General features: G+C 36.8%; 1 protein-coding gene across 10 annotated transcripts in view; it reads left to right on the top strand.

Moving 5' to 3' along the window:
* dlg5a (discs, large homolog 5a (Drosophila)) overlaps nt 1–9787 on the top strand; it is a 70916-nt gene extending 61129 nt beyond the window's left edge. For 9 of the 10 annotated variants that reach the window (XM_051918112.1, XM_051918119.1, XM_051918113.1 and 6 more), the window contains 7 exons: nt 1140–1310; nt 1556–1752; nt 1840–1983; nt 3306–3433; nt 3682–3791; nt 5914–6023; nt 8121–9787. In XM_051918112.1, the coding sequence (XP_051774072.1) occupies nt 1140–1310; nt 1556–1752; nt 1840–1983; nt 3306–3433; nt 3682–3791; nt 5914–6023; nt 8121–8224 (964 nt within the window). In that variant the 3' untranslated portion in view covers nt 8225–9787. The remainder of the gene's footprint in view (nt 1–1139; nt 1311–1555; nt 1753–1839; nt 1984–3305; nt 3434–3681; nt 3792–5913; nt 6024–8120) is intronic. The other variant, XR_007933358.1, reaches the window with a different exon arrangement.
* Nucleotides 9788–14638: the final 4851 nt, after the last annotated feature.

Raw genomic sequence — 14638 nt, 5'->3', positions numbered from 1 at the left:
TGTTGGAAATTATGCAAATGTGAAAATAATGCATAACTGGTGCCTGCTACATTCCCAAATGCCGTCTAAACTCACAGCACATTCCAAGATGAAGTTCACTGCATTCATTCACTATGAACAGAGCCGTTCTGAGACACCGAAAACACCGGATCACGAGCTGATCGCATGATCAATACGATCAGTTCGCACTTCGCTTTGAAACAGTGTAAACAGACTATATATTTATTTACTTAAAACAGTCTTTTGCGATTTGATATAAGCAATTAGATTTTAGTACATTTGACAGATACTTTGCCAAAGCAATGACGCAAAACAGTGTTAGAGACTTTTTATGTTATTATGAGAAGTTTTGAAATATTTTTGGTTCATTATGAAACTGTGGCAGCACAGATTAGACTATGGCGGAGTCTAGGTAAGTAATGGGAAACACTAAGGTACAGCATGATCTCAACAGTCTACACATCTGCCATTGACATACATCACCATACATGGCCACTTAACATTTCCCTATAACCAAATGCCAGTGTTTGGGCCTTGTGCATGCTGCTCTAAATATAGATATATGGGGGGGAAAAAACTGTAGCAACAGGAATCTTTTAATCTCTTTAATTATGTTTAAGATGGAGGGTGAGATATTGTATCTGGCGGTGAAGATTATATCACCAAATGTCAATAATTTGTTTTCTATAATAGTAGCTGTGGTAATTAGACAGTTCGAGACAGAGATGCATTGTGGAAAGAAAGAATAATGGAAGAGAGCTGTTCAGAAATAGCCGTGTTTGTCTTTGCAAATGAAATTCTGTGGCCCGCAGCTGTTGCAGGCGCTTTTTCTGCCTGCGCTCCCATGATGTCACCCGCAGTAAATAATCTCTGTCGATCCGCATGTCATGAATGAACAGGGATGAGGAGTTATGGGTGGCCGCTAAAAGCCACCTCGTGCTACTCCCAGGAATGAAGGATTGGTTCTGTCCCGGCCTCTTCCTGAATTTTTCATTCGTTCTTTCCTTCCTTTATTTTTCTTTGTCTCCTGCACTCTTTTCATTTGTCTCGTATTACCTCATTCTTGCAGATGCCGCAGTCTTTGCCTCTTGTATAATGCTGTCACTTGTTGAATTATTCATTTCCTCTTTCTTTTGCAGAGCACTTTATGACCGAGTGGCTGAGACTGAGCTCGACCTCTCTTTTAAGAAAGATGACATCCTCTATGTGGATGACACACTACCAAATGGCAACTTCGGCACCTGGATGGCCTGGCAACTTGATGAAAATGCACAAAAAATTCAAAGAGGGCAGATCCCTAGCAAATATATGTGAGTCCCATCCTTAGATTCAATCAAATGATGTCTTTCTTTTCCATCCATCCATCCATCCATCAGCTCTCAAGATATTTATATTGATTTTTGATTTCATTCAACCACTAGTTACTTAATGCATAGACATAAAAATGTGTGTATACATTTGAACTGGATACTAAGGGGTAACACATCTGCCCCAGGTGACAATATGAAAACATACAGAAGACTGTTGTGTAACCTGAAATGATGTTCTGGTGCAGGATGGATCAGGAGTTCTACCGCAGACACAGTATGACTGAACTGAAGGACGAGACAGGCTCCAGTAAGACCCTCTCCGCAGCCGCGCGCAGATCCTTCTTCCGCAGGAAACAGAAGCACAAACGCAGCAGCTCCAAAGATGGGAAAGATGTGGTGGCCTTGGATGCGATTAGCACAGACTCTATTCCATTCTTAGATGGTGAGACTCTCCAGCTTCCCATAATGCAGTGCTGCTGAAATAAGCATTTTGATGAGACTGATGTTGATTCTGTTTTGTTTTGCTCAGACTGTGTGAGCCTGGCCTATCAGAGAGTGCAGAAGATTGACTGCACGTCTCCCAGACCAGTGCTGATCCTCGGCCCGCTGGTGGATCCAGTCAAAGACATGCTGGTCAAGGAATCTCCAGGGAAATTCAGCAGATGTGTGCTTGGTAAATATCTACTAGTTTTTAACTAGAATGTGATCGCTGTTAAAATGATGTTTGTAATTCTATGAAACTGTTAAATATTTACACATTTATGGGATTGAGATTCATCAGTACTGGTTGTCAGTAATTGTATCTGACTGATACCACCCTTAAAATACACACATCCTCATAATGAGAGAAAATATCTGAAACTGTTTTCATTTTAGTTGACCAAATGTTTGCTACTGTTTTTATAACTTCAAAGACAAACTGTACATCAACTTGCCAAACGAATTTTCCAATTTTCTTAAAGGGGTCATGAACTGGGTTTTTAGCGGTTCAAGCGCATAGCGCTGAAGCCCTGTTGTAATTGTTAAAATTTCAAAAGTCAAAAGTACTAAATTGCTCATTACTCCTGAACCCTTAGCCATAGGCTCAAGTGTTATATCGTTGGAATCCTTGGCTCAAAATGGACATTAAATTTATGGGTATTTTGGATTTTTTGAAAAACCTACTTTTGCAAACTAGTCCTAGGTTGTTTTTAACCCGATTGGAACCAAACCAGTGCAGCAAGATTCTTTGGAGTCTGATTGTCAAAAAAGGTAAAAGCTCATTCTGTGGTCACGTGAAAAAGGACATAGCGATTGACCACTTGGTGGTGCTATAAAAATAAAAAAAATGAAAATGGCTATAACTACTTCACCGTTAGTCCGATTGACTTGCAGTGTCTTTGTCCGAGGTGCCATGACTGTCATTGAGGACACTGACGCATCTCGAAATACATGTCCGCCATCGGCCACTGAAATTTGAGCAGCTATCAGACAAGGTTAACGGAGGCCGATCGGAATGAAACTTTGAATCACAGCCCTAGAGTCCTATGAGAAATTCGAAAGAAATGTCGAAAGATCAAGGAAAATTTTAATTCTCAGTTCATGACCCCGTTAAGCAAATTAATTTATATGAGATTTCTCTATATTTCTCTGCGTTGTCATTTATAAACATCTGCACTATCAAATGCTCTCATAGTAATTATGGCAGAAGTACCTGTACTATTTCAGGTTGTTTAATTGAATAGTTACTTGGTTAAAAAAAAAAAAAAAAAAAAAAAAAAAAATTATTAGTTTTAAACTAGTGTGTTCAGTTGCATATTAGTTTTTGCTGTTGTATTGAAATTGATATCTATATACAAGAACTTTCACTGGTACTACTATCTAATAGTTTTGGTATCATGAAAGCTGGTAGTATTAATGGACTATAAATGTCAGTAATGGATAAATGTAATTGATTGGCCTTAATCATGCTGTTGAATATGAGTGAGCTGACCTTTGTTTGTTCTGCTCATCCAGAGGTGATGAAGGCTTCTCAGCAGGCCATCGAGCGCGGGGTGAAAGACTTTCTTTTCATCGACTACAAACGGAGGAGTGGCCATTTTGATGTGACTACTGTTGCTTCGATCAATGAGATCACAGACAAGGTTTGTCCATGTTTCTACATCTCAGTCAATTCTTTTGATGTCAAATGGAATTAATACGACGACTCTTAATAATGTGCAAAAATCACATAAGAAAGTAGATTAATATCAAGAGATGAGCTTCATGTTTGGTTGTGCTTGCAGGATTGCTGTCAGTGACTGTAAGCTTGTTTCTCTGTTTGCAGTCGCTCATGCTGTATATGTGTAACATGACTCAGACCTGTTCTGTGCTGTGTCGTTCTCTCTCGTAGGACTGTCACTGTTTGCTTGACATTGCACCTCACGCTATCGAACGGCTTCACAGCGTTCACATTTACCCAATCGTCATTTTCATTCGCTACAAAAACGCAAAGCAGATAAAGTAAGTGTCCACATCCCTCTTCACACGTACTTCTCGAAATAAATGCAGTGGGTACGAATATATTTCAGCGAGTTAAAGAGCCAGCTGAGCTGTTGGGTGTCCTTGCAGAATCTTCCAAAAACACACACACTCTCTGTTTAAGGCTCTCCTGGCACATTTTTACGCCAAGAAGTTCCTATGCGCTCCCTCAGGGCCCCGGAGACATTTGGGAAATGGAAAGCAGTTTTACTGTGTAGGCTGCATTTGACTTGGAAGAACTGCTGTTAAATGGATGAAAATCTTGGCTCACTTTTGCCATAATGTTACACAGATATAGGACAAGATATACGACAGCGTAGGCAGCTGCTTCACTCTTTCTGTCTGTCTCTCTCTCCTTCGCTCAAGGTTGAAGACCGCTTTGTGAGATCCCGGCCTGGTTTATCAGACAGGAAAAATTAAAGCCGACTCTAGACCCTTAATATGCATATCACGGGTTCGCAGCATACTGTACTGATAGCTCTCTAGGGGTGTGAGACTTAAAAGAACAATAAATCCCTGCTTTATTCTCCTGATAGTGCTGCATAACTGTGCCTTTAGGTCTTTTCAGCGCTTCCGTGTAGAGTTGTCAGAGCGCTAATGGTGCAAAGTCGTCCCAACAGAGGATTTTAAATTGGTGATTTCCCAGAAGGATTGGAAAAGCAAGCCTGCACTCGATCACTATGGGGATTAATGCAGGTCGTCTTTGACCTGCCGACTAGCACCTACTTAATATAAAGGCAACCCGAGTTAATCAGTCCTGCACTCATTAACACTCAGGATTATGACATCACGTCATGTACAATGACTTAATAGGCTCTTGCGTTTCTTGAAACTCAGAGGCTTTCTATGAAAACTCACGCACACATACACCAAGGCTAGGTGGTATATTAAATATTCATGATATGTTTGCCATGATTCTGTGCCAGTATAAAATGAACAATTAAATATTAATGTGCTTTTAATAATATATATATTTCCCCCCTGCTAAAACTTTTTAATACAAAAAAAAATGCCACACAGGGACTTGAGAAATCCCTGGGTGTATATATATTTATTAAAAATATGTTAAAGATTTTGTAAGCATATTGCGTAGTTGTGCTTGGAATCCATTGTTTTATTTGTGATAACGCAATAAAACATGCCAAATTGTACGGACATAATTTTTTGGCTAGGCTGTCATACAAATAAATTATGAACATATGCAAAAAAAAAAAAAAAAAAAAAAAAAGAAAGAGAGAAAACCAACAAAATATTAATAATTGATTGTCATGTTCAATGTATGCTCTTTCCTGTAAGCTTTTTGTTTTTCTATACACTTTTTTTTGCATAATAAAATGAAACTTGTGGCTTTAGTTTGCCTTTATTTTGCCAAATAATTTTGTCAGATAAATACCTTAACCAAGTTTAGGGTTTTGTTCTTCCCTCATGTTTAAAATATTTATAAAATAGAAAATATTTTCCTCATATTTTGATGGTTTAATTTAACTTGTAGGGTTGTTCTTTATCTCTTTAATTAAAAGGACAGTGCACATTAATTAACATGAGTACTTAAATCTAACTAATTCTCGAACTATTTTCATCTGTATCAAATATCCCCTCTGGACATGACTTTTGGCCAATACTAGCTATACTAGCTATATATACATGCATATATTATATTATTGCTAAATAACTAGATTTTTTTCATTTATTTTTAACTATATTTCTCATCCCTAACACACACTCTCACATACATAGTCTTTTTTTAAACTAGATAACTATTTTATTTTACTTTTACTTTACTTTGTTTTATTTTACTTTACCAATATTGCCCACCCCTAACAGACGGCACCTGTCACAGCAGTGTGTGTACATAGATGTTCAGTGTTTAGTTGTTTTGCCCTGCGGGAATCTCTTCTCAAGGGAGCTGCACACTTTTACTGAGTTTTAGTGTTAAACAGCTGATGTCTGCATTTTACACGTGTTTTATGATGTACAATCACCTGTCCAAAATGTTGTTGCTTAAACCACGTTTGTCTCAAAAGAACAATGTCATTGTGCCAGTTTCATCTTGTAATGTCATTATTTGTGAAGTGTGAATGACTGTTTCTGTTTCCCTGTGTAGAGAGCAGAAAGATCCGATTTATCTGCGGGATAAAGTCTCTCAAAAACATTCCAAGGAGCAGTTTGAGATTGCACAGAAGATAGAGCAGGAGTATAGCAAATTTTTCACAGGTTTGGTTATTTTTTTATTTTTTTACATTAACCAAATTTGACAAAATTACTAATATAATGTAATTTAATTTAATATAACGAACATAATTTATTCTACTATTTTAAAGCTTAAAGGGATTGTTCACCCAAAAATAAAAATTCTGTCATCATTTACTCACCCTCAAGTTGTTCTAAACCTGTATGAATTTCTTTGTTCTGCTGAACACAAAAGAAGATATTTTGAAGAATGTCAGGAACCAAACAAATCTCACCCCCCATTGACTACCATAGTATTTATTTTTCCTACTGTGGTACATTTTTGGGTGAACTATCCCTTTAATTGCAAGTATTCTATTCACCACTATTTTTATTTTTTTTTTTTTTAATTGGAAGAAAAGGAAAAAAACATCTGCTTATACGCTACTGTTGAAAAGTTTGGGGTCAGTAAGATTTTTGGGGAAAATTTAACATGTTATTTAGCAAAAATGCATTACATTTATCAAAAGTGACAGAAATTTACATGGTTACAAAAAATTTGTATTTTAAATAAATGCTGTTCTTTTGAATGTTTTATTCCTCAGAGTCCAGAAAAAAAGGAATCAGTTTCCACAAAAATATTAAGCAGCAACTGTTTTCAACATTGATGATAATAAGTTTCTTGAGCAGCAAATCAGCATATTAGAATGAAATCCGAAGGATCATGTGACACTGAAGACTGGAGTAATGATGCTGAAAATTCAGATTTACCATCACAGAAATAAATTACATTTTGAAAAATAATAAAAATAGAAAACAATTATTTTAAATTGTAATAATATTTCACAATATTACAGTTTATACTGTATTTTTGATTGTGAAAATTGGTGAGCATAAAAGACCTTTCAAAAACATAAAAAAAATTCTTACCAACCCCAAACTTTTGAATGGCAGTGTAGTTTTGTGAAAAAAGTGAATTTTGTTATTCTCAGTCGCACCGTGAGCGTAATTTGCTTTAGTATGAGGACAATACAAAGGCCAAAGTCATTTCAGAAACATGTCTTTATAATATTACACAGTGTTTTTCTTAAGTATAAAATGGATTTTACATCACTTTTTTATTTTAGGAATGAGGTCCCATACTTTCAGTTGAGTTTTTTGTTTTTATAGTTTTGATGATTTCATGATTATTCTAAAATGTAGAGAACATTAAAGGGTTAGTTCACTCAAAAATGAAAATTCTGTAATTAATTACTCACCCTCATGTCGTTCCACACACGTAAGGACCTTCGTTCATCTTCAGAACACAAATTAAGATATTTTTGATAAAATCCGATGGCTCAGTGAGGCCTACATTGACAGCAAGATAATTAACACTTTCAGATGCCCAGAAAGCTACTAAAGACATATTTAAAACAGTTCATGTGACTACAGTGGTTCAACCTTAATGTTATGAAGCAACGAGAATACTTTTTGTGCGCCAAAAAACAAAACAAAAATGACTTTATTCAACAATATCTAGTGATGGGCGATTTCAAAACACTGCTTCATGAAGCTTCGAAGCTTTACGAATCTTTTGTTTCGAATCAGTGGTTCGGAGCATGTATCAAACTGCCAAAGTCACATGATTTCAGTAAACGAGGCTTCATTACATCATAAACGTTTCGAAATTTCTATGGTTTACGTGACTTTGGCAGTTTGATATCCACTCTGAACCACTGATTCGAAACAAAAGATTTGTAAAGCTTCATGAAGCAGTGTTTTGAAATCGCCCATCACAAGATATTGTTGAATAAAGTCGTTATTTTGTTTTTTTGGCACACATTAAGTATTCTTGTCACTTAATAACATTAAGGTTGAACCATTTTAGTCACATGAACTGTTTTAAATATGTCTTTAGTACCTTTCTTGGCATTTAAAATTGTGCTAATTATCTTGCTGTCAATGAAGACCTCACTGAGCCATCGGATTTTATCAAAAATATCTTAATTTGTGTTACGATGGTCTTACGGGTGTGTAATTAATGACAGAATTTTCATTTTTGGGTGAACTAACCCTTTAATAATAGTTAATGAGTAGGTATGTTCAAATATTTGACTGGTAGTGTAAAAAAAAAATCACTATTTGTATGTTTCCTTACAGGTATCGTTCAAGGAGGCACCTTCCCTTACATTTGCACTCAAATCGTGACTATTGTGGATCAGGAACAGAGCAAAGTTCTGTGGACGCCACTGGGCTCTCCGTAGGGCTCTGAGACTTACAAACACTAGACTTTATACACTACACACTCAAAGGTACACTAACGTTACGAGCGTCATGTTAAAATAGTGATTATTTTTGTCAATATTCATTTTTATTATGTTATTAATTGTAACTCTTATTTGTATATGTGTGTATGAGTCTGTATGTGTGTGTGTGTGTGTGCGCGCGCAGAAGCAGGATGATAGCACTGAAGTATTTGTTCATTTCCTTTGGTCTTCCTGACGGACATGTAAAGTTTTAGCAATGCTGCATTTAAGACACTCGTTTACAGAGCAATCAGTCGGTGAATTGTTCCCACTCCCACCCATAAGCAACCCTGTACCAAAACGTATGCGTGACACCCTCCCACATATCAGCTCAAGGACTGAATCCTCGTCTTGTGCTTTAAGAGTCATTTGTGGCCAAGTTTGTTGTGTAGATGTCAGTGAGCGTTGCTTTGAATCGTAGTGCTTATCTATCAAGCTGAGACAGACAGCAGCTAAGCGGTTTCTACGGGCCAAATGGAAGTGCCTTCGGAGATCTACTGAGCGTATGACAATGGCATGAGGTGAAAGCCTGGTATTTAAACAGTAAAACTTCTCAGATTGCACTCCAGGGCTAGACAGACCACTGTGTACTATGAGATCTCGGAGCATTCTCATAGCAGAGCTTATATTTAAAGAGAATATCCCACGTAACACTTGTACACGTATGCGTATGTATGCAATTTCATCGAAATATATAGAAATATATTTACTGTATTTTTACTAGGCTATAGGCCTAGGGGAGTGTGACGGTGCAGTCACGTCTTAGCAAATATTAGCATGTTGTGTGCGTGTGAAAGAGCGAATGCACATGTTTTTGTTTGCGTATGTTTGTCAGTCACTTTTATATGTACTACACACTACAAAAAAAAAACATCACAGAAAGAAAAGTTGCAGGGTAAACCTGAAATGGTTTTCTTAAATCTGTTTAAATGTTAGTGGCTTTTCATTGCTATTTAATTTTTTTTTTTTTTTTTAATTCAAGAGGCATGTTATGTCTCATGCAGACCAGTAGCCCCATTAATGTTGTGCCAAAAACATGTAATTTTCTTTTTGTTTTTCTTTTTTGCACTTCCAGTGTTCTGAACCCTAAACAAATGACTGTTCGTAGGTTTCCAGTAGAATGGAAATAGGTACTATAATTTTTACTGTAAAATAATATTCATGTGTATCACTCCTGTTCCATACATTTCATTAACTGCCTTTTTTTTAAAGAAAAAGAGAAACACTGCATAAAAAGGGATTTCTTATTGCACACTTTGTTTTTTCACAGCAAGATATCAGTCCATTGGGTTGAAATTAGGCATTTTGTCAAAGTGAATCTAATGTCTAACTATTTTTCTGAATAGCTAGCATATGGTTTTACACGAGGGATTCATCACCACAGAGTATTTAGAACGATTAGAACACCGGTACTGTTTCCATTGAAATTTCTTTTATTCTAAAAGAATGTGATTTGTATGAAAATGTCATTAATGCGAGAATAAAAGTTGTTTTCTGTATCACACAATGTCATTAAATGAATCGAGATGGTGTGTGTTTGATTGATGGGCATGTTCATCTTGCTGCAGGCTGAGATCTCCATCATATTAAGGGTGTTATACAGCTGCTTCCGCAGCGCCGGTTGCTTCTACAGCAGATTGACATGTGCTGTAATTGAGTGTGGAGCTGTCTTATTTGTTGCTCCTCCTTGAAGCTGATGCACTGAGTCTAACCATGGGAAAGATATGGTGTTAATTACTGGAACTAAGGTGAGCTCTCAAACAATACCTGCGTCTGTACGGCTGTCAGCTGCAGTTTGGGGTGGAAGAGGTGCTGCACAAGGCTGTTAAACCTGATTCTGTACGATGTGATGTGACATTTTCTCTTTCTACGATATGTACAGATATAGACATATGATATATGCTACTTGAAAGTTTGTGAACCCTTTGCAAAATGTTAATTATTTTAACAAAATAAGAGGGATCGCAACTTCAGTTGTGTTTGAGTCCTTCAGTTGTCCTCAGTGTGAAAAGATGGATCTCAAAATCATATAGTCACTGCTGGAAAGGGTTCAAATATGCAAAAGATGTGGGAAAATCAAAGAATTTGCAGAACCTGGAGGATTTTTCTGAAGAACATTGGGCAGTTTATCTGCTCAGGACAAACAAGAACTCACGAACAACCATCACAAAACACACAGTCCACGGATCATCCAGGAAACCACACACAGTATTAAGAATCAAGGGTATGTAAACTTCTGAATGGGGTCATTTTTATAAATTCACCATTTTCTTTTGTCTTGTGGACTATATGTAAACATCTTTTACGTAAAATATCTTATTCAGGACAGTACTAAATAAAAAATAAAGCATTTTGTTAAAATTAACATTTTGCAGAATCTGCAAGGGGTTCACAAACTTTCAAGCAGCACTGTATGTATGTCTTCATATATATATATATATATATGTCGGTCGGTCAAGTTACTTGTAATGTGTAACGAGTTATGCAATTGGGGTAACGCATTACAAGTAACTTGAGCTACATAATCGGGGGTAACACATTACAAGTAACGAGTTACGTAATCGGGGGTAACACATTACAAGTAACGAGTTACGTAATCGGGGGTAACGCATTACAAGTAACTTGAGCTACGTAATCGGGGGTAACACATTACAAGTAATGAGTTACATAATCGGGGTAACGCATTACAAGTAACTTGAGCTACGTAATCGGGGTAACGCATTACAAGTAACTTGAGCTACGTAATCGGGGGTAACACATTACAAGTAATGAGTTACGTAATCGGGGTAACGCATTACAAGTAACTTGAGCTACGTAATCGGGGTAACGCGTTACAAGTAACTTGAGCTACGTAATCGGGGTAACGCATTACAAGTAACTTGAGCTACGTAATCGGGGTAACGCATTACAAGTAACTTGAGCTACGTAATCGGGGTAACGCATTACAAGTAACTTGAGCTACGTAATCGGGGGTAACACATTACAAGTAACTTGAGCTACGTAATCGGGGGTAACACATTACAAGTAATGAGTTACATAATCGGGGTAACGCATTACAAGTAACGAGCTACGTAATCGGGGTAACGCATTACAAGTAACTTGAGCTACGTAATCGGGGTAACGCATTACAAGTAACTTGAGCTACATAATCGGGGGTAACACATTACAAGTAACTTGAGCTACATAATCGGGGGTAACACATTACAAGTAATGAGTTACATAATCGGGGTAACGCATTACAAGTAACTTGAGTTACGTAATCGGGGGTAACGCATTACAACTAGTAAAGTACCGCATGTTTTCCCATGTATTGACTGAGCTCTCCTGTCGCCATGTTGAGAGAAATTGAGAAAGTGCAGAGGCGTTGTGTGTAAACATGACGGTTATTGTAGTTTTAGACAATGTGAGCATTTACTCATCTCACTTTCACAAAAACAGAATCGGTATTCCTCAAAATGAATAAAAACGGTGAAATGCAAACTCAGAATGGTGCACAAACCTGCAGTAATTAAATAAATTAAGCTAATATACTTTGTATTAAATCTCACTTTATTAACTAATGTCTTTGCTGCTAACCTGCGATGATCAAATTCAACCATATTAATAAGCAAAAATGACTTTAGATAAACATCAGCCTGGAGCTTATTCATTTCACTTTTGGTGTTTTTACATTTTGGGCCTTTACATTTGCCAAAAATAGTTATTAAAAAAAAACAAATAAGCAAGGTGAGAAAAAGTAATGCAAAAGTAATGTGTAACATTACTTTCCATAAAAAGTAACGGAATATTGTAATGCATTACTTTTAAAAGCAACTTTCCCCAACACTGTGTATATGTATATGCGTATATATATTCACATTTATATATTCAATTCACATATTTCAATATATGAATGATAGAATTTAACTTCTACGCATACATTTTTAACATTTTAAGTAAGTTAATGTTAATGTATAATAAATGTTTATGAATATAACATTGTTATATTTTATATTACGAGTTATATTCTGTAAACTTCATAATGACAATTTGAACCTTACTGTAAAATGGTACAGAATATTTAAAAAATTATTTCCTGTTTTTTGTTTGTTTTGTTTTTTCCCATTTTATCTATTTAAATCATTTAGTCTTAACTGTCCATTAGGATCCAATATTCCTAAACTTCACATCTGAAGTGCATACTATAATGAAGCATATGCATGCATTGCATTAATTTACATATTTGCAGCAAAGGCTGCCACTTGCACATTAATCGTTTGTGAAACAAGCTTGAAAAAATCTGTAGCCAAAGAATTAATCATCATAAAAATCTGCTTTAAAAAGGCATTGAATAATAGTGTGCTTCCAGACACACATTCCTTCTTGTTTTCAGCTGCCATTCAAACAAGCAAGAAGAGTCATCAGGTAAGCCCTAGCAAACATTCTCCTGACAGAGAGGTCACTGGCTGTCCGACAGCACATTTCCTGAGTAAGGGATTAGTGTGGTGTGTAGCACTGAAGATGCCCTCGGCCATGCCAGCGCTGATTATCACAGTTCAGTCATGAGAACTGAAGCTCCTCCCCCGAGTGTGCGTCCTCATTTGGCTCATGCTGATTTCTTGTCCTGAGCTCCCTCTCGAAACTACTCTCGGCCACGGGAAGCCCTAAGAATGCCTTTGCGGTGTTCTCCAGCTGCACCCCAAAAGCAACATGTCCTTCAAGTCCCCTTCCCCTCCTTTTAGAAAGGGTCGAGTCTCCTGCTGGGGTATCTGTTTCAAGACAGCTGCTGACAGCTCTTCTGAACTTGAGAACTAGTACTAGAACCTGAGTGCTAGTACTGATCGATGTGGTCAACCATGCAGATGCTACATTTCTGAAAGTGTACCATCTAAATAATATTCCTGTGTAACTAAGATTTGCATCTGTTAGCTATGCCGTTCTTTGACGCGGCTCTTGCAGGAACCAGTTCTTTAGCCCTCTAAGCTGACAGCTGGGCACGTTTTCCAGGAAGATGACCAATCGTGGATCCTATTGCCCTCCATAAATAACACCACTGAAGCCAGGTCTGCAAGATCCAGTCCCTACCAACTGGGAGCCTACCAGGACAGAGGGCTATGAGATGGAAAACCACTAAAAAGACAGCAACACACTAAACGAGACAGTTAACAATGTACAGTTGTTTCATCTCTGAACAGAAGGATGGAATATGTTACAGATAACATGCACACAAACAGAGAGACATATTAAGAGAAAATAAATGATTTGATAAATTAATTTCCTGTTTTCGGTAGTATTATTTTCTGTCACATGTCACCCGGGGGTGGAAGGGTTGCCTGTTGGGTAACACTCAGGGTTGGTGTTGCAACAGTCTTGATGTCATGCGGTAACCCTGGAACTGGAGCTGTTGAGAAACCATTTCCATTTTTCTGTAGGTACAAATCATCAAGCTGTTTTTACACTAAACTTGCATTTTCACTGATGTCCAGTAGGAGGAGAAGTAACAGATACTGTTTGAAAACTCCATAAAATTTACATGCTTACATTATCCACAGATACATAATGTCTTGTTAAAAACAAATTAATGTCTCAGTATTTGTTAGAAAGCACTTTGTTACACTCACTAGGGTAAAGTCATGGTATTTAACAGACAATTCTGAAAAGGATGGAAAATTGTAACGACAAAAGCACCGAAAGATGAAATTGAACCTAAAACTTACCTTAAAAGTTTTAGAATATTTTGTAAAAGTGATATGACTATATACCAGCATTCAGTACACCAGCTGATAACTATTTACTAAGATTATGTTCCAGCTGCTATTTTGGTCAAGTAATACCATCTCTCAGACAGTAAATCTCAAACATAAAAAATCATATGTCAGTAAATCTCCTTTACACCTCATTCCGGTTTATCTTTGTTTATGTTTTGAAAATGACTTGTTTTAGGGTCTCATTTCATAGCCTGTGAAGTAAAGGCAAGTATAGCTTGTCATCTGTTTTATAACAATAACAACAAAGCCCGATATTTATTTGTTAAATTGTACCATATTATATATATATATAATCTTGAAAGTAGGCAAGCTATTTTAACAGGTTCCAATAATTTACTAAGCTTATCTCTTATCCTTGACCTTTGGGGAAACCGCTTATAGCCTACCTCAACGATGAAACCACTACCAAATCACTGAGACAAACATAAGTATAAACAGGCTGATGTGTAATGAAGCATCACATGACATCTGAACGCACAGAACACACTGCCGTTGACCTTAAAGGATTTAAATGCTTCTCTTCACAAATACCTGAGACCATCTTGCTAAATGTCCATATGTACCATATGCTCAAATAAAGCGAGATAAATTCATTTAAAGATCAACCACACAAATATTTTGCTTT

The sequence above is a fragment of the Ctenopharyngodon idella genome, chromosome 13, assembly GCF_019924925.1.
Source record: "Ctenopharyngodon idella isolate HZGC_01 chromosome 13, HZGC01, whole genome shotgun sequence".
Classification (NCBI taxonomy): domain Eukaryota; kingdom Metazoa; phylum Chordata; class Actinopteri; order Cypriniformes; family Xenocyprididae; genus Ctenopharyngodon; species Ctenopharyngodon idella.
The sequence above is the reverse complement of the archived record's forward strand: the minus strand, read 5'-3'. Positions and strand labels throughout refer to the sequence as shown.